The sequence below is a fragment of the Bos mutus genome, chromosome 9 (assembly GCF_027580195.1).
Source record: "Bos mutus isolate GX-2022 chromosome 9, NWIPB_WYAK_1.1, whole genome shotgun sequence".
Taxonomy (NCBI): domain Eukaryota; kingdom Metazoa; phylum Chordata; class Mammalia; order Artiodactyla; family Bovidae; genus Bos; species Bos mutus.
The window spans coordinates 15,427,065-15,446,483 of record NC_091625.1 but is presented as its reverse complement, the minus strand read 5'-3'; the positions used below and the strand labels follow the sequence as shown (position 1 = coordinate 15,446,483).

The window sequence follows — 19,419 nt, the reverse complement described above, 5'->3', positions numbered from 1 at the left end:
ATAAAGTTCAGTTCACAAACACCCCAAATAGTTAATTCTGTCTTCTGATGGCTAGTATTTATAAGCAAGTTTAGAGAACCAGTGTGGGAGAAGAGAAAGAGGATATGGTCAAATTCTGAATTTAGTATACTGTGTTCTGTATATCCCTTGTTTAATCATTCTGAATATTGGCTCCAAGAAACCTGCCTAATTTGTTTTAAAATTTTTCTAAACTTATTCAACCACAGAACTTATATCTCTCAAAACTAGAGTCAGCAAAAACACTTTGAGAATTGTTAGTCTGGCTGCATTCTACGGATTGACAAGTTCAGAATCCTAGTTAAAATACTAAACAACCCTGGTTATAGTGCCCTGTTAACTCCTGGTGGACCATTAAGAGTTCGCAAATCATCCATTTAATAAATCCACTTTAGAATCTTATCAAGAGTTGATGTTAGTTTGCAGAATTTACTTTGTGCCTTTTGAAAAACAAGGTATCTGCTGGGCTCTAACCTTTGAGTACCTTAATTTCTTTATAATTCTGCAAAGTTTAGTAACAGGAATTTATTAACTTTACCTATCAAGTTCTTAATGAGAATTTGGGAGGTAGGTGTAAAATGGTATCTTAAAGCATTTTAGAGAAGAAAATGCAGACAAGCCTTTACCTTTGGGACCAGCAACTTGAAAGATACCAGGGACATATATCAATCCTTTTTACATCAGTGGAGGTGCCTACTAGAATTACTTGAGGAACTGTCTGAAAGAACATGGCACCACTGGGGTAAAGACCCTAGATATGAGAATTCTGAAAAGCTCCCCAGATAATTCTGATGCACGTTCCTAAAAACCCTTTTTTGGATAATATGTTCCTTGCTATAATCTACAGTAAGTATGGCATGACTTGTGATAAAAACAGTGAAGACCTCTAAGCTTTCCTCTAAGTACACTGCTCTCTGATTTCCTTAATAGTTCAGGGCATTCTACCATTATTTCTTCATCTGGCTTTTCAGAATTAAGATGGGAGGCTATTTCCCCCAAGGTATACATTTCTTCCACTTGATCAACCAATACTTCCTCTGTGGTTAAATTTAAGTTTTGAAGAACAGTTTTCGTAACTGTTTTACTTCTTCTTGGGAGTAGTGAAATGACAAACGTACCAGAAAGCCTTACTGGAGTATTTTAGAACATTGTTTAGTAGGTTACGTTTCCTCCTCTGGTCTACCTCTCTGCATTCAGTGGTCAGCTCTCCATTGATGGTCCCCTGGCTAGACAGTCTGTGGTCTCCTTCCCCAGTTCACCTTCCGCTTTGTTGTCAGAGCCACTTTGCTGTCTGCATCTCTTCTAGACACACAGTACCACACAGCCTCATCTCTGATGGCTTTTGTCTAACTAAATTACCCTTTCTATTACTACATCCCAGTAAGCTTTATGCCACCAACTCTTGATCATATATATTAAAATATATTCTTTATTATTCCTCTTCAGTCAATTTTCTGAGACTTTAATTATAATTTTTAACTTCTGGGAAATTAAAACATTATTTTTTTTATCTTACAGTTCTCAGAGATCATAGTTTTTTAAAGAGAAAAAATATGAAATTCATTTTGGTGACTTAAACAAGATATAATTTCATCCCTTCAAATAAAATCTCCTACATTTAATTAACTAATAATTTAAGCACAGGTTACTATGCTTAACTGATTTAGGTTTATATAAACCTGAAATAATACTATTAAGTTTTCAGCTGTCTTAGCAACATCAAAGGAAAAGGACTAATTGAATGCCAACTTTGCTCGTAAACTACCAAGAGCTAAGACACATACAAATTTTATGGCAAGTAATCTAAAACCCTTCTAAAAATGATTAAGTGTTATTCTATCCAACAAGAAAACAAATACAACAAATCTATCTAATTAGTTAAGACACCAGATACTGTCATGCAGTTTCAGCATCTAGTAACAAACCTCTAAGCTTTAAAATTCTGTTTCACAACTTCTGAGTACTAATAATACATTTTAAAAGGTTGATACCCACTATAAACTACATGTAGAAGTACCAGAGTACACAATTAGCAAGTAAATGTGCATACACACCAAAGATTCTCAACTCTAATTTTGGAGCTCAACCTGGCAGTCTCCAAAGATTTTTATCTCCAAAGCAAAGTCATTAGCATAACTTTTAAATATAGAATTTTATACAGGGTGGGAGAAATATGATCAAACAGCTGGATACTCTGCCTCTAGAAAGTTGACAGACATATCTGTATTTCTCATGTCAAAACATGATGGACTGAACTGGCCCAAGGGACAGGTTATTTTTTTATCTTTTTAAAAATTAAGAGTGCAAAATGTAACCATTAGAAACTGAAACACAAACAAGCATTTTAGAATAGTTCTTTCAGTACCTTAAATTCTAACACAGTACAGTGGAAAAAAATATGGCAGTTTTGCGTACTGCCATCAGGTTTTTTTTTTTTTTAATTTCTTTCTTGGTCCATATTCAGTAAATAATAAACTTGTCTTTTCATATCTGAGCTAAGAGCTCTAGGGTATTCCTTAAAAAGTAATAATATAATCACAAATAAAAATGTTAAGATAGTTCTAAGTAACAAGTCCATAATCAATACCACTAATGGTGATGTTCCTGAAACTTAACATTTTAATTTTTCCTTTAATGAGTGTGTATAAAGCCGATTTTTTCTTTTTTTTTTTTTTTGTTGTTGTTAACAACACCCCAAATCCACCCCAAACATATCCATGGTCTTTGTTAAATTCAATAAAGTAGCCTAAAATGTGGGTTGCAATGCCAGAAACGGCTAGATTAAAAATAAAGTAACTACTGATTAAAAATGGTCTTTCTTTTATTCTCAACTATGTTTGTTATATGTGCTTTTTAAATTATTTAACAAAAAAATGACTTTTCAAATATATAATTTCAAGTCTCAAAGTTAATTTGAAAGAATGTGTAACATTTCATTTGAAAATAATAGTTTCAGCAGATATATGCAAGATTCCTACATGAACTGTAAACATGTCAACACCACCACATTTTAGTGTTTTTAAAGGGCAATTCAAGATAGACTATTATTTTCTGCAGTATGCAACTGATTAAAGATAGTACTTTTACATGTAAAAATAATTTTCACTAAAAAACTCAGGTGCAAAAAGTCTGGTACTTTGTATATCAAAATAACAAGAACAAAATGAGCAGTGAAAAAATAGCAAAAGTCATTACAAAAAATAGTAAATTCCTATTTAAATTTCTGTGTTCACAGGTTAAAAATGTTTATCAATTAACTATATCACACAGATTGTAGATACTTTAATATAGGAAGGTAACATGGGATACTTGAAATTCAAGCTGTACTTACCAGAATAGTTTTAACCTGAGTTTTTGATATCTTCAGAAAGGTACTTCAGAATAACATATGACATAGTTATTATGTAGTAGTATAATTCCAAGTTATTTTTCTTTGACTTGCTTCTTCTTAAATAATTGAGTAAAATTATCAATATTTATTACACTTTTGGGGCCAAGTTCTCCAAACACAAGGAAGTATCTGGGTTAAAAAAACCTGTTATTTTTTCCTGCTATACAAGCATATGAAGATGTCTTCTTGTTCAAAATGCCTTCAATCTAATCTTATTTTTATGTTTTATTTTAAAACAAATGCAAAAGTGAAAAGATCATCATAGATACTCGAATATTCCCATGAAATATATCACACCCACTGAAGAATTTAATTTCACTAAAGAATATCAAATTAATCATTTCCTCCTATAAATATTTTTTTTATTTATTTGTGTTTAGAAGTTGCAGTTTTAAGTACTATTAACAGAAAATACATAACAAAAGCTTCCTAACAAGTGAAAAAAATAATTATAAATGCTGGAAAAATTGGCCTCATTAACATATTTACAGACTTTTACTTAATACATACTCCATTGGAAATTAATTATATGACATTTATACAATCATTAACATTTCCAAATCACTCTGAGTAGTGAGTATTTCAGTTCTTTACTGTCTATACCCAAAGTTGAAAGTCACTCAGTTTCTGAAGGCAATACGCAGAAGCATCAGAAATGGTCAATCTGAGATGCTATTGATATATTGTTCTGCTCCTTCACCTAAAGACGTTTCTGTTGAGTAAGTGTCCTTATGCTTCTTTTTCTCTTTGCTCTGATCTTCCTGTAGCTTCAGAATTATGTTTCGGATTTCTTCTCTTTTTGTTCTCATTCTTGGGGGAGGAAACCAGTTTGCCAGATTCATAGGTAATTCAAAATTGAGAATTGGATTCTGAAAATAAAAATATTAAATGCACATCAGAAAATTATAATAAGTAATATTTTAGTTTCAATGACAAAAGCATTCCAGAGTAGAAATGAAAAAAAATCAGTAACATGCCAGGCATTTTGCTAGGCACTAGAGATGTAAGAAAATTTCTGCTTACAGATCAAGGGTGAGCAAACTACAGCCAGTGGGTCAAATCCTGCCTATTGCCTGTTTTTGTAAACAAAGCCTAATTGGAACATCACCACAGAAACTCATCTACATGCTGTCTACGGATGCTTTTTCTTTCACACACAACAGCAAAATGGAGAGCACAGACCACAGAACCTAAAATATTTATGACCTGGCCCCTTATGAAAAGGATTGCTGACCCCAGTCTAGACAGATAACTCAACAATTAAAACAATGGATGTGACAGGTATTAAGACAGGAAAAGCAGAGAGTCCTATGAGAATACATACCTAAGGGTGTAGCACAGTATCAAAATGTGATATTTATGCTAAGGTCTAAAGAATGAGTAGGAATTAGTCAAATAAAGAATGATGGAAGCAACAGGGAAGAATATTCCAGGGAGGGAAATAGGTATCAATGTCTGGAGGCAAGAGAGAATATGAGAGCCTAAAATGACATTCAGGTAGATGGTACACAGAATGCTGGAGTGAGAAGGGTATAAAGGCTAGAAGCTTGGACAGGAGTTAGAGCATGCAGGTCATGTGAAGGATTCCAGTCTTTTAACTCAAGAGCAACAGGAAGCCATTATAAGATTTAAAGCAGAAAAGTAACATGATTAAATTTGAGTTTTGGGAAGACAACTGTGGAAAAAACACGGCAACAGGCCCAGCAAGCTACATGTAAAAGAATGAAATTACAACACTTTCTAACATCATACCCAAAAATAAACTCAAAATGGATTAAAGAACAAAATGTAAGGGCAAAAACTATAAAACTCTTAAGAGCAAAACATAGGCACCGTGCTCTTTGACATAAATCAAAGCAAATCAAACATAAATCTTTGACCCACCTCCCAGAGTAATGGAAATAAAAACAAACAAATGGGACTTAATTAAACTTAAAAGCATTTGCACAGCAAAGGAAATTATAAACAAAATGAAAAGACAGCCCTCAGAATGAGAGAAAACAACTGCAAACTGACAAAGGATTTACCCTCCACAATATACAAGCAACTCATGCATTTCAGTATCATAAAAACAAACAACCTAATTAAAAAATGGGCAGAAGACCTAAACGGACATTTCTCCAAAGAAGACATATAGATGGCCAACAAACACTTGAAAAGATGCTCAACATCACTCATTATTCGGGAAATGCAAATTAAAACTAAAATGAGATATCACCTCACACGAGTCAGAATGGCCATCATCAAAAAATCTACAAACAATAAATGCTGGAGAGGATGTAGAAAAAAGGGAACCCTCGTGCACTGTTGGTGGGAATGTAAACTGATACAAGCACTATGGAGAGCAGTACGGAGATTTCTTAAAAAAAATAAGGAGTAAAATGACCACATGACCCAGCAATCCCACTACTGGGCATATACCCTGAGAAAACCATAGTTCAAAAGGACACATGTACCCCAATGTTCACTGAAGCACTATTTACAACAGCCAGGACATGGAAGCAGCCTAGATGTCCATCGAGAGATGAATGGATAAACAAGTTGTGGTACATATACACAATGGAATATTAGCCATAAAAAGGAATACATTTTAGTCAGTTGAACTGAGGTGGATGAACCTAGAGCTTATCATACAGAGTGAAGGAAGGCAGAAGAAGAAAAACAAATACCATATATTTAACGCATGTATATGGAATCTGATGAAGCTGTCTGCAGGGGAAGACTAGAAACGCAGCTGTAGACAATGGACTTGTGGACATAGCAGGGGAAGGACAGGGTGAGAGGAACAGATCAAGTGGCACTGACGTATATACACTACCGTGTATAAAACAGGTAGCTAGTGGGAAGCTGCTGTACAACACAGGAGCTTGTGTAAAGCAATTATCCTCCAATTACAAATAAATAAATACATTAAAAAAATTTTAACAGTATACTAAATGCATATATATGGAATTTAAAAAGACGGTAACGATGACCCTATATGTGAGACAGCAAAAGAGACACAGATGTATAGAACAGTCTTTTGGACTCTGTGGGAAAAGGCAAGGGTGGGATGATTTGAGAGAATGGCACTGAAACATGCAAATTACCATATGTGAAACGAATCGCCAGTCCAGGTTCAATGCGTGATACAGGGTGCTCAGGGCTGGTGCACTGGGATGACCCAGAGGGATGGGATGGGGAGGGAGGTGGGAGGGGGTTTCAGGATGGGGAACACATGTATACCTGTGGCGGATTCATGTCAATGTATGGCAAAACCACTACAATACTGTAATTAGCCTCCAATTAAAATAAATAAATTAAAAAAAAAAAAAGGCGGCCAACTCAGAGGTTGGTACAGCACTGTGGAATAGTGATGCTATTGAACTGAGCTGCGAAAGTGCTCCCGGGGTTAAAGGACTCAGCATGTGTGACACTGAGTGATGGAATCCACAGAGCTTATGGCACAATGGCTGGCGGATGAAGAAGAGGAAGAAGTCAAGATAAACTGTAAAGAATATCCAAGACAGGTATGCATGGTAAAGTCAAACGAAGAGTGTGTTACAAGGAAGGAATGCTCGGCAGTGTCAATGGTGCCGGGAGGTCAGGAATAATCCCAGTGTAAGGGGGAGGGTCAAGCCAGATTACACAGATTTGAGAAGCAAGTAGGATTTGTGGAAATGAAGACAATGAGTATGTGTCCAAAAATACATCTGTGAAGGGAAGAAAAGAAGGTAAAAAGATAGAGCCTGAATCATGGCAGAGATTTCTTTAAGGCCAAAAGAGCCAGTGGAGAAGAGCTGATCAGTGATAGAAGTGAGTGGATTCGGATTACATGGAGTACAGCCTTTTTTATGTCTTAAATATTCTCTGATTTATGAGTTTTTGCTCCCTGGAATAATTTTTGAAACAGCAGTTTTCAATCTCTCCAAAATATTTGATTATTGTGTCTTTAACACTAACGTAAGATCAAAAACACCATTTCAGTATTTAAGTCAGATCCAACCAACTGAAACCCACCTCAAAAAAGCTCTCTACATACTGCAATACATATACGCCACAGTCACTAAAGTTGTTTTGCTGTGGTACTTTTGGATTAGAGCCTTTCATAACATCTTTGGAAAAACTTCTTTTGCTTCCTTTTTTAACTTCCCATTCCACCTCTAAATACCTGCAATGACATGTATATAGTAAGAACACATACATACATATAAATATACATACTTCCTCATCCCCACCAGAATACAAAGTACAGGTAGAGTTTTGAACTTACTCTCTTAGAATTTTGACAACATTTGATCGAGAAGGGCCTCTGAGTGAGTCCATCAGTAAGATACAAGGTCTGAAATAAAATGGCCAAATATTAATATTTTATTAATGTTTAAAAGGCATAAAAAGATGTACATTAACAATAACATGGAGGGGGTATAAACCTTTTAGGCAAAAACACCCTAGTAACACTTAACTACCCATGATTATATTAAATACTGAATTACAGAGTAATAATTTAGCCATACCTAAGTTATGAATATATTTCACCAAAATTCCATAGCTAGTTCCTAAAAATACTTCAAAATTTAGTACAAAATCAAAACAACTCTGAAAATTTGAACATTTCCTGTTCCAAAGTACCAAAAGTGAGACCACACAAAAGTAGAAGAAAGATAATCCCATTTTAAAAATCTACTGATATTTTAAATACCAAAACAGGTAATCTTCACATAGAAGAATTAGCTTAGAATCCACTGTTTGGGGCAAGATTCCACTTTAGAACACTTACTATAAAAAAACACTTAATTTTCAAAATTTTGTTCTTAAACCTAAGTATGTGAGCAAGTTTAATGTAGTACAGGAAGTCCTGAAATGATTTAAGACCTAGGTTCTTCCTGGCTAACATTTTATGGGATTTGGAGAAAATCTTTTAACTGCTGTAGGTCTCTATGTTTTCCTTTATACTGATGTTTGCTTTTCAAATGCTGTTACTAGAATTTCAGACAAGATTTCCTACAAAAAGTCAAGAAGAGATTAAGTGAAATAGGTACTTCATCCCTGAAGTCTGGAGACCCTGGAGAGATCTCAGAATATGTACTTCTGAGAACCAAAACAGACTCACTCTCAGTGTGAGGTTCCCTGGAACACGCCTCTTAGGATTGCCCTGAGTCACTCTACAGCCTTCACACAGTGGCTATGGAACGTGTAAACTCCAGTCCCCATGCTACCGACGTGAATCTGAATGAAAATTCTTTGCCCTTTCCTGCTTCAAATCACTACATATCCAAAAGGAATAGTGGCTTTCTATGCGCTTGCACAGAGACGGAAAGTGGGCAAATGGAGAACTGAAATGATTTCCATTCTCCCCAACTCAATCCTGACATTAGTAGGCATGACCCAGGTTTTCCTCACTGATTCTGAAAGCCTTTGCGATTTTTGCTTAAGTACTTGTTTCAGTTAAAACAGTATGGTTAATACTTTATTCTAAGAGAGTATGTGAATAAAAGTCACCAGGTGGTTTACAAGATGTACAGTGAGCGCTTACTGTTTACAGAGAGTAGGCTTTAAATGCCACTGTCCTATTTCTGAACTGCAGCTGTCATCAGCAAGGAGTCCATCATCACTGCTATCATCCTATAAAAGACAGCCTCTGTTAGTACTGAAACTATAAAATCTAACTACTAACAAAACAGCACTACTGAGGGTAAAAATCCTTGTGGCAAATATGTAAAAAACATATCTCTAATTAGGTGATTAGACTTTAGAAAATGCTGTATGTCACTCAATCCCGAAGGAACTGCATAGGAATCCAAAGAAAAACTTCTAATGATATAAAATATTGGAACTCCTTACTAAGCATTAAGTTTCACCTGGTTATCCTGATCTTCTGAGAAGTCGATGAGTTCATCTTCAAGCATTTTACTACCTTCCGCTGATTCATCACTGTAGTTTAGCCTTATTTTGCTTAAACCATCTGTATCAATAAGAAATATTACATAATTCTTAAAAAGAATATGCACATAACTTAAAAGTATATGATCTTAAAATTAATGCTAGCAATTATATAGTAATTACAAATATAAAATTTGTATTAGCATATAATATCACAAATACAAAATAAGTTACTTTTTTAAAAACCTGAACTGTCATACTATTTGCAGAGCTGTTTCTACTACTCAGACCCTAAAATTCATTAAATATTAAAAACTAGCTTCATCTTATTATTAAAATTTATGTATATTTAAATACATGTCTGTAAATAAAGGTTTTGTGCCAGGTATGCTTGATATCTTTAATAACAGAAACTACAATAGTTTGAAAATAACTGTTCAGTAACAGGAATACCCAGCAAATATAGAACATAAAATGAAATACTGTGTACATGTGAGAAATTAAAATTGTGAAAATACAGAAAATTGTACAAATTAAAAAACATGATTAAAACATAGTAAGATGGGCTTGCTTTTGCACAAATAATTTTTAAAAAACACAAAAGTGAAAATAATGATATTAGTAGTTATGGATAAGCTCTTCAACTTGGTACACTTTTCCTTCATGTTTGGTTATATTCATAAGATTTTTCAATAAAATAAAACAACACAAGCCAATGTAGATGCTGGTAGTATGAAAGAAAATGACTCACAGAAATATCTGAAATGAATTATTTTAAAAGTCTCTTTTAAGAATCCAAATTCTTAAAAATCAATGATTAAGCTTAAAAAAAGAGATGACTTAAAAAAATAATGAAAACTGAGTCAGGAACTTTGATGCCAAATATACAAATATTGTTTACTATAGAGAATACCATTTCCAAGTTTTTTAAAAGCATGACTTCAAGGTATTTTAAACAGGATTTAACTTATTTAGTACAAGTTATTAAAAGAGCATTAAGAATACTAATATTATTAAGCAAGACAAGATGGGAAGATAGCAGGATAAAAGTGCTCCTGAAAAGATATATATTTAACATATATTAAGTTTAAATGTAGTGATCAAAAAAATACTATTTAAAATAATAAAGCCCTATGATTAATCCTTTTATTATGCAAAAAATAACCTTTACAATTTATCTTTTTAAAAATTTGTATTTTAATGTTTTGAAGCTAAAATACCTATATTTAAGTAAAATTTGTCTAAATCCTTAGGTAATTCAGAATTAGTAATTACAATCAAGTTGTTTTAGTAGCAAAATATTCGTAACTATACCCTTTACCCAGAAATTGTATCATATAAACATGAACTTTATACAAAAGAAAACACATGTGCATTGTAAAAAAAGAGAGAAAAGTATATAGTATAGTCAATTTCTTCAGTTATTTCGTTCAGTAAACAAATGCTCTAGTATAAATTGAGTGGCAGTAACTCAATCAGCTATTCTCACAACCAGTCCCAGTTCCTGAGGTTCTCACATAGTGAGATCATCTGAAGATCCCGAACCAAGTGTGATTCTAGAATTTAAACATATTTTTCATGTATTGATACCATACATCGCAAGATAACTATTTCAAATGGTGCCCAACTGAAAAAGCAGCAAATCAAAGTAATAACAACACACATTATTACTTTCCTACAACTGATCTTAAAAACTTAATCCCTGTGTTAATATACAGTTCTATTTATTTGCTGTAGCATGTCAACCTACATTGAAGTCACTTGTGACTATATGTGTTCAGTGGTTAAATTATGTTTAAACTACCTAAAATGCTTCATTTAAATCCTGTCAACTATCAGACCAAACAGAAATAGATCAATAAGGTACAAATCATTATCACAAAAAATTTTTACAAGCTCTCCTCTTCTTAAATTTTGATGTCATAATTTTATATAGCATAGACTGCTTAAACCATCCTCTCTGAGGCTATTCAATGTTCTTTTGGGTGAGTGAGGCCTTGAAAACATCTGATGAAAAATGAGACTTCATTCCTTAAAAAAAATACAAACCCATTCTAGAGAACTGTGGGACAGTATCATCACTGGATTAAGAAAACATTAAAAAAGGATAGAAAAACACTAAAAAAAAAAAAACACAACAAAGCACAAACTATAATTTTTCAAAGAAGAATAAACAGATACTGAAAGGGCAAACTAAAGGAATCACTGGGACATATACTCATATTTAACCAGTTACTTCTCAACTAGAACACTAACTTGTAGGAAAGGGCCACTAGGAATTTCTGGGGTTTGTGTACAAGAAGGAAGCCCTAAGGCTTTGTCTCATTGCTCTAAGTCATGCATTTTAATTCATTTTTTAACTTGAATTCATATTAAACTATATGAAATTATTCATCTAAAAGGAACTTTAAAAATGTTCTCTAGAGATATAATTCACATGCCATACAATTCACCCCCTTAAAGTGTACAATTAAGTGGGTTTTGGTATATTTACACATACTGTGTGCAACCATCACCAGAATCAATTTTAAAACATTTTCAAAATGTTTCAAATCTCAAAACAAACAAGCAAAAACAAACCTCTAAACCCTTTAGCTATCAATCCATTTTCGCCATATTCCTCTCCAATCCCCAAGCAGCCTTAAGCAACCATTAATCTACTCTTATAGGCTTTCTGTTTGAGAGATTTAATACAAATAGACTCACATTAATATGTGGTCTTCTGTGACTACTTCAACTTGACATGTTCTCAGTTTCATCCATGTTGTAACATGTATCACTACTTCATTTCTTTTTATGGCCTAATAATATTCCATTAAATAGATATATCATGTTTTCATTATCCATCTATCAGTTGATGAACATCTGGGTTGTTTCTACCTTTTGGCTGTTGTGAATAATGCTGCTGTAATTGTTCATGCCCAAGTCTTTGTGTGGACATATGTTTTTATTTCTCTCGGGTATTTATCTAAGAGTGGAACTGCTGGATCATATTATAACTTTATGTCTAACTTCTTAAGAAACTGTCAAACTGTCTTCCAAAGCAAGCTGTAGCATTTTACCTTCCTACATTAATAATATATGAAGTTTTCAATTTCCCCACATCCTCACCAACACCTACTGGCATCTGACTTTCCAATTCTAGCAACGCTCTATAAAAAGGCTTAAGCAGACATTAATCCACTCTATAGGCTTGTGGTTTTGATTTATTTTTCCCTCATGACTAATGATATCCAGCATCTTCTCATGTACTAATTGGCAGGACTTTGTTCAAAGGCAGTGAAAAACAGTGCACACTGCCTTGAAGGCTTAATCTTCAGAGTGCCCATCTAAGCAATGCTTTCAGTGTAGCAAAATGGTAGTTAATGTAGCTATTCAATGCCTTTTATTACTTTTTTCTTCAAGTATTAAAATACTAAAACTGAAAAAAATTACAGTGACTTGGGGACTACCTATTTTGCCTTTCTTCATTCCATTTCCTCCCTGATAAAATATATTAGAAAGTCAGCAATAAAAATAAGTACTGTTGACCCTTGAACAGCACAGGTTTGAACTGCACTGTCCACTTACACATGGATTTTTTTTTTGCCCAAGAAAGAGGTTAGTACAGTACTGTACAATCCGAGGCTGGCTGAATCCAGGGATGTGAGTCTGTGGATGTGGAACAGTGGTATGACACAAATGGCTGATGATAAAGTCAGAGGTGGATTTTGACTGTCAGAGGGTCAGCACCCCTAAATCCCATGCTGTTCAAGGGTCAACTGCATTTATCTGCTTGGTTTTGATGCACTTTTTTGCTTTATCTGCTAAATTCCCCCCTTTTGCCTCTTATCTTATACCCGCTAAAAGGCACAAAGACCAATATCCATAGGCCTAATATCAGCTTTATGCAGCTGAGCATGTCAAACAAAAAATATTTTTGTAAGAACGCAGCAACAGCTTTCTGATTTACTAAAATAACATACACTTGTAGAAGTACCCAAAATATGCTCAGCATTCACAACTTTTGATAGGTTCTTTCTGAGGTCACATAATTTCTTCTATGTCTTATACTGAGTTTTTTCCTCCAAAGGGAATGTATTAAATCTATTCACAGTTTATTAAGTTTGCTATCTTATATATATAGTATACTATAGTTCATGAAATGGACTATTTTACTTTGAGGTTGAAGTGGAAATTCTGCAGTTGACTTGACTTGATAAAAAATTTAAGTATCTGAAGAGAAACCTTAGATTTCTAGAATAAGTGCTAGTAATATGGACCTGATTCAAGGAAAGAAACAATTTATTAGAATTGAAGGCAAATAAAAAAGCAAAGGTTGGACCAGTGCCCTTCTTTCCACTGAAAACCATGAAAGAGAGTGAGGAACAGGAACTAACCTTTAATTTGAATGTCAACAACTATTTGGAGGAAAAAGCTTTAATTTTTTGCCTCTTGATCTCAATTTGCCCATCTGTAAATTGAGAAGATCAAACTAATTTGCCTTTTAGATCTAAGATTGTACAACTACTGTTTATGCTGAATAAGTAAATTTCCTACGAAATAAAAACAAGTCCAAGTTCCTACAAATGAAAAATGCAGACCTTGTACTATAATTTTAAAACTGTACTCTTTGTAAGGATGAGGGGAGGAGACTCACTATAAAGGGGGCACAAGAGAATTGTTTTGAGTAATGGCAAGGTTCTAAATCTCAATTGCTATAATGATTACATGACTATATACATTTATCAAAGGTCACTGAGCTATGTTTATGAGCAACTGTTACTGTAAATAAACATTAAATATATTTATACAATAAACATTAATGTTTATACAATTAATGTTTATACAATAAACCTGACTTTAAGAAAAAGTGCACCCTGAAATTTTAATCCTATTTCTAAAAAATCCAACTTATTCTGAATTCTTTTTTTGAAATATTTAGTAACATACCTGTATGGTGCATAGAACTTAAATATTCATTCTGTAGGCCATTCTCACTTTCAGTCCTATCAACAAATTTCTGGCATGTGGGTTCTCCTTTATTCGATTCTTCATTTTCACTTGCAGTATGATTTATTTTTTTCAGACTACATTTCACACTGCTTATGTTTCTCCGGTAACGAGGGTCACTTTCTTCCTGTTCATTATTTGAATCAATTACAGCTATGCAATGCTTTCTGTTTAGCATCTTCTTAATTACAGGCTTGGCAGCAGAGTTTTGTGAACATCTGTCAATTTCACTGGCTGAAGGAGAAGAAATACAACTGTCCTCTACAGGTGAGCTTTTTTGCGTGACTGTATTTTCATGGTAATGAGGATTAGGTTCATACTTTGGTTTTTCCAAACCAGGGAAACAAACAACGGCCAAAAACCAGTGTGCACTGTAAAAAACAAATGAGACTACTGAATATATTACTAGAAAAGTTTATTATATTTGGCAATAAATATTAAAATATTTTTTCTAAAGCTTCTATAAACAAATTTATTAAGAATGCCCAATTTTTTCAATTCTTTTTTTTTAATGTGAAAATAAAAACATTTTTATTCAAATCACAAATTTACTGTCTAATATAAAATAACATTAACATATGCATTTCTGGAAAATCCCACCCAAAAGTTTCTTTATCTGTTCCTTGTTGTCACTGTCACTAGATCCACAGAGCAGCCACAAGGTTCAGACTCATCCCTGGTGTCAGGATGGCATTTAATGTGCTGAGGGCCTCCCAGTGACTCAGATGGTTAATCTACTTGTTTGAAGACTCACTGATTCATTAACAGAGTATAATGTCTATTTTAAAATAACATAATTTTTGTCAGAATTACCTAGCCTGCATTCACTTCTGCAAACAATCCTTTAAACATTTTCTTGCTTTTGGAATGAAAAATTCGTTTTCCAGGCATTTAACAAAATGTAAATTACATCACTGCAATTCATCATTCCCATTTACCTTTCCTTTGTTTTACTTATGCCAAGGGTAAAAAACCAGCAACATTAAAATATCTTCAGAAGTCTAACTAATTAGACTTTATAAGTTTGAACATTTTCTAAATATTGTACATAATAGTTTTTTAAAGACTTTTCATCTGTGTTTTTCTTATTAATAAGGTGAGTGAGTGAGTGAAAGTTGCTCAGTTGTGTCTGATTCTTTGCGACCGCATGGACTATACAGTCCATGGAATTATCCAAGCCAGAATACTGGAGTGGGTAGCCTTTCCCTTCTCCAAGGGATCTTCCCAACCCAGGGATCGAATCTAGGTCTCCTGCATTGCAGGTGGATTCTTTACTAGCTGAGCCACCAGGGAAGCCCAAGAATACTGGAGTGGGTAGCCTATCCCTTCTCCAGGGGATCTTCCTGACCCAGGAATTGAACCGGAGTCACCTGCACTGCAGGCAGATTCTTTACCAACGAATCTATCAGGGAAGCTTGGTTAATATTAACTAGGTATTATTAAGTATTAATATTAGGTATTAACAGATACTAATAACACTTATTAGGCATTAATAATATAGATTTATTAATACTGAAAATAATATTCTTGTCTCATACTCTACTGAAATAAAATACACTAAATTGAAATAGTGTATCTAGTCTAATTATCACTACAGAAGTATCAATAGAATTCCAGCTAGAGCTGAATTCAGGTATCATCATAGTTCCTGACAGTAGGATATAAGCTATGAATAAGAAGCTATACAGCTAAAAGTGGCTAATATTCATTAATCTAACTAATTTTATTAAGGGTATACTATTTGCTAGGCACAGTGTTATGTGAAAGGGTCTTCCCTGGTGGCTTAGACAGTAAACAATCTGCCTGTAATGCAGGAGACCCAAGTTTGATCCCTGGGTTGGGAAGATTCCCTGGAGAAGGGAATGGCAACCCACTCCAATGAACAGGCTAAAGATGTCAGATAATTTATTAGCTAAGCACAATATTTGTCATAGAGTATGGAGTTCAGTAGATATCTGCTGTATGAAAAATGAATGTTGACCCAGACAAAAGTTATTGCATATTCTATTTATGCAAAATATTAAATTTCCCCAAGGTAATACTAAGAAGCACTGTATGTCTCTTCATTAGACACAATAAATAGAAAAGTTCACAGAGGCTGCCTTCATCCTCAGTACTGAAAATCCAGATGGAGAAATGCTTCCCTCCTCAACTATTAATCCTCAGGACCCTATGGACTTAGGTCAGGCCAGGCTGGGAGAAGAGTGCACACCATCTTCCTCACTTCCTCAGCCCAAAGACACAGCTGACACTAAGTCACATCTCAACTTCAGAAAGGTTATAAAGTGAAAAAATGTGCTTTAAAAATTGATTAAACATGGTATAACACAGTGATTCTCAACCTACAGCTGAAACCGAAGTCTATCACAGTTATAAACATTTTTCAGCTATGATAATATGGATGAGCCATAGTTTTTCTGTTGTAATAACTTGGGGAAAAAAATCTTCCTTCACCTAGCTGTAAAGAGAAAGCTGAATCGGATACATCTCACCTTACTTTCAACCTCTAAGAGCCAGAGTTTTGCTTTTATGATCCCTTTTAATGGCAGATACCTTGACCTTAAGCCATTAGTGGGAGGCATGGCTAAAACAGGCAATTTCACTTAGTTTAATTTGATGTTTGGATTAGGTCCAAACATCAAATTTCTGTTCCTTGTCCATTACTACAACAATTTTTAACAAATAGCTTATCAACTTTTAGCTTAAAGAAATTACCACCACCAGGAAAATTAAAATAGATGACGAATACAGGGCAGCCTATCTAGTTAGTTTTACCTCTTTATAAAAAAGCCCTCCTGATCTGGAAGTTATTCTTCCATCTACGAACAGCACAGTTCTGCAGAACACAACTAATTCACTCGCTACCTTTCACCAAGACAACCAAGATGACACGAAGCACTAAACATAGCATCCACCCACATCAGTCACCACAACTAAGGATGTGCCTCTATTACTATATTATATATGCCTCAAATTATATTTTTATTTTAAATTTTTATAATTAATTTCTGACAAATGGCTTCCCATGTATACCCCTCCCTTTTACCAAGTGGGCAGCTCATTTGCTACTTGATATGACAAATTAATGTCAAGAAATCTAATTTTGAGGAAAATGAAGAAATTATAAAGATTAATTTTAAACTTAGTTTTAAATTTTATTGATACTATGATACTATGTTTAACTCAAATCATTTTGAAGAGGCTGGGCTTTACAGTCATAACCAATGTTTTAACCTAGTCTACTATCTTTGGCTGGGCTAATTAGAGATAATAATAGGTGTTATAATTAAAGCATGATTTTTTTTTTTAATTTTTTTTCTAATTTTATTTTATTTTTAAACTTTACATAATTGTATTAGTTTTGCCAAATATCAAAATGAATCCATCACAGGTATACATGTGTTCCCCATCCCGATGATGGGGAAAAGCATGATTTTAAATAAAAAGAATCTGACTATACTACATAGTAAATGTTTTTTATAGTGAGAAAGAGAGCACATTCAGAAGCTAGCTTGGCACAGACAGGCGTATTAGACATTAAAATCTTACAGAACACCAACCTCAAACAAAGTTACTCTGCAACCATGATAAAAATGAGACAAAGCAAGGTCATTTCATAATTTGTCTTAGCAGAGACAAATATAAGGTCACAATGCAACCCTTCAAAATACCAAATATCTTTTTGCTAAATGAGTGAATGCATGCCGCTGGAGCGGTTGTGAGGAGATACCCCATGTCCAAGGGCAAAGGAGAAGCCCCAGCAAGATGGTAGGTGAAATCGCCTTTAGAATCAAACTCCATACCCACCAGAGATGCTCAAAGGGCTCAAATATACCTTGTGTACAACAGGACCCAGAGACCCCACAGAGACTGAGACAGAACTGTGTGTGAGTGTCTCCTGCGGAGGTATGGGTAAGCAGTGGCCTGTCACAGGGGCAGGGGGCACTGAGTGTAGCAGTGTGGGCATGGGACCTTTTGAAGGAGGTCGCCATTATCATTGTTACCTCCACCAGAGTTTGGCTCCAGGTAAACAGCAGGGAGGGAACACAGCCCCACCCAGCAACAGAAAACTGGACTACAGATTTACTGAGCATGGCCCTGCCCATCAGAACAAGACCCTGTTTCCCCTTAGTCAGTCTCTCCAATCAGGAAGCTTCTGTAACCTTCTCCAAAAGAGGGAAGACAGACTGAAAACCACAATCACAGAAAACTAACCAATCTAATCACATGGATGCTTTACAGTATGAGCCACCAGGGAAGCCTCACATGGACCACAGCTTTGTCTAACTCAATGAAACTATGAACCATGCCAAGTAGGGCCACCCAGGACAGATGGGTCATGGTGGAGAGTTTTGACAAAACATGGTCCACTGGAGAAGGGAATGGCAAACCACTTCAGTATTCTTGCCTTGAGAACCCCAGGAACAGTATGAAAAGGCAAAAAGATAGGACACTGAAAGATGAACTCCCCAAGTCTGTAGGTGCCCAATATGCTACCGGAGATAAATGGAGAAATAACTCCAGAAAGAATAAAGAGACACAGCCAAAACAAAAACAACATCCAGTAGTGGATGTGATTGGTGATGAAGTAAACACCGAAGCTGTAACGAGTAATACTGCATAAGAACCTGCAATGCTAGGTCCATGAATCAAGGCAAATTGGAAGTGGTCAAATAAGAGATGGCAAGATGAACATTGACACTTTAGGAATCAACAAACAAATCAGATGGACTGGATTGGGTGAATTTAACTCAGATGACCATGATATCCACTACTGTGGGCAAGAATCCTGAGAAGAAATGGAGTAGCCATCATAGTCAATAAAAGAGTCTGAAATGCAGTACTTGGATACAATCTCAAAAACGACAGAATGATCTCTGTTCATTACCAAGGCAAACCATTCAATATCACAGTAATCCAAGTCTATGCCCCGAACAGTAATGCTGAAGAAGTTGAAGTTGAATGGTTCTATGAAGACCTATAAGACCTTATAGAACTAATACCCAAAAAAGATGTCCTTTTCATTATGGGGGACTGGAATGCAAAAGTAAGAAGTCAAGAAATACCTGGAGTAACAGGCAAATTTGGCCTTGGAGTACAGAATGAAGCAGCAAAGTCTAATAAGAGTTTTGCCAAGAGAATGATCTGGTCATAGC

At 34.7% G+C, this 19,419-nt stretch overlaps 1 protein-coding gene across 8 annotated transcripts in view; it reads right to left on the bottom strand.

Annotated features, from left to right (window-relative positions):
* Positions 1-3,876: 3,876 nt before the first annotated feature.
* Positions 3,877-19,419, bottom strand: part of SENP6 (SUMO specific peptidase 6) — a 131,653-nt gene continuing 116,110 nt past the window's right edge. For all 8 annotated transcript variants that reach the window (XM_070376211.1, XM_070376212.1, XM_070376213.1 and 5 more), the window contains 6 exons: positions 14,204-14,634; positions 9,250-9,353; positions 8,925-9,013; positions 7,662-7,730; positions 7,409-7,559; positions 3,877-4,278 (listed from right to left, as the gene is read on the bottom strand). In XM_070376211.1, the coding sequence (XP_070232312.1) occupies positions 4,069-4,278; positions 7,409-7,559; positions 7,662-7,730; positions 8,925-9,013; positions 9,250-9,353; positions 14,204-14,634 (1,054 nt within the window). In that variant the 3' untranslated portion in view covers positions 3,877-4,068. The remainder of the gene's footprint in view (positions 4,279-7,408; positions 7,560-7,661; positions 7,731-8,924; positions 9,014-9,249; positions 9,354-14,203; positions 14,635-19,419) is intronic.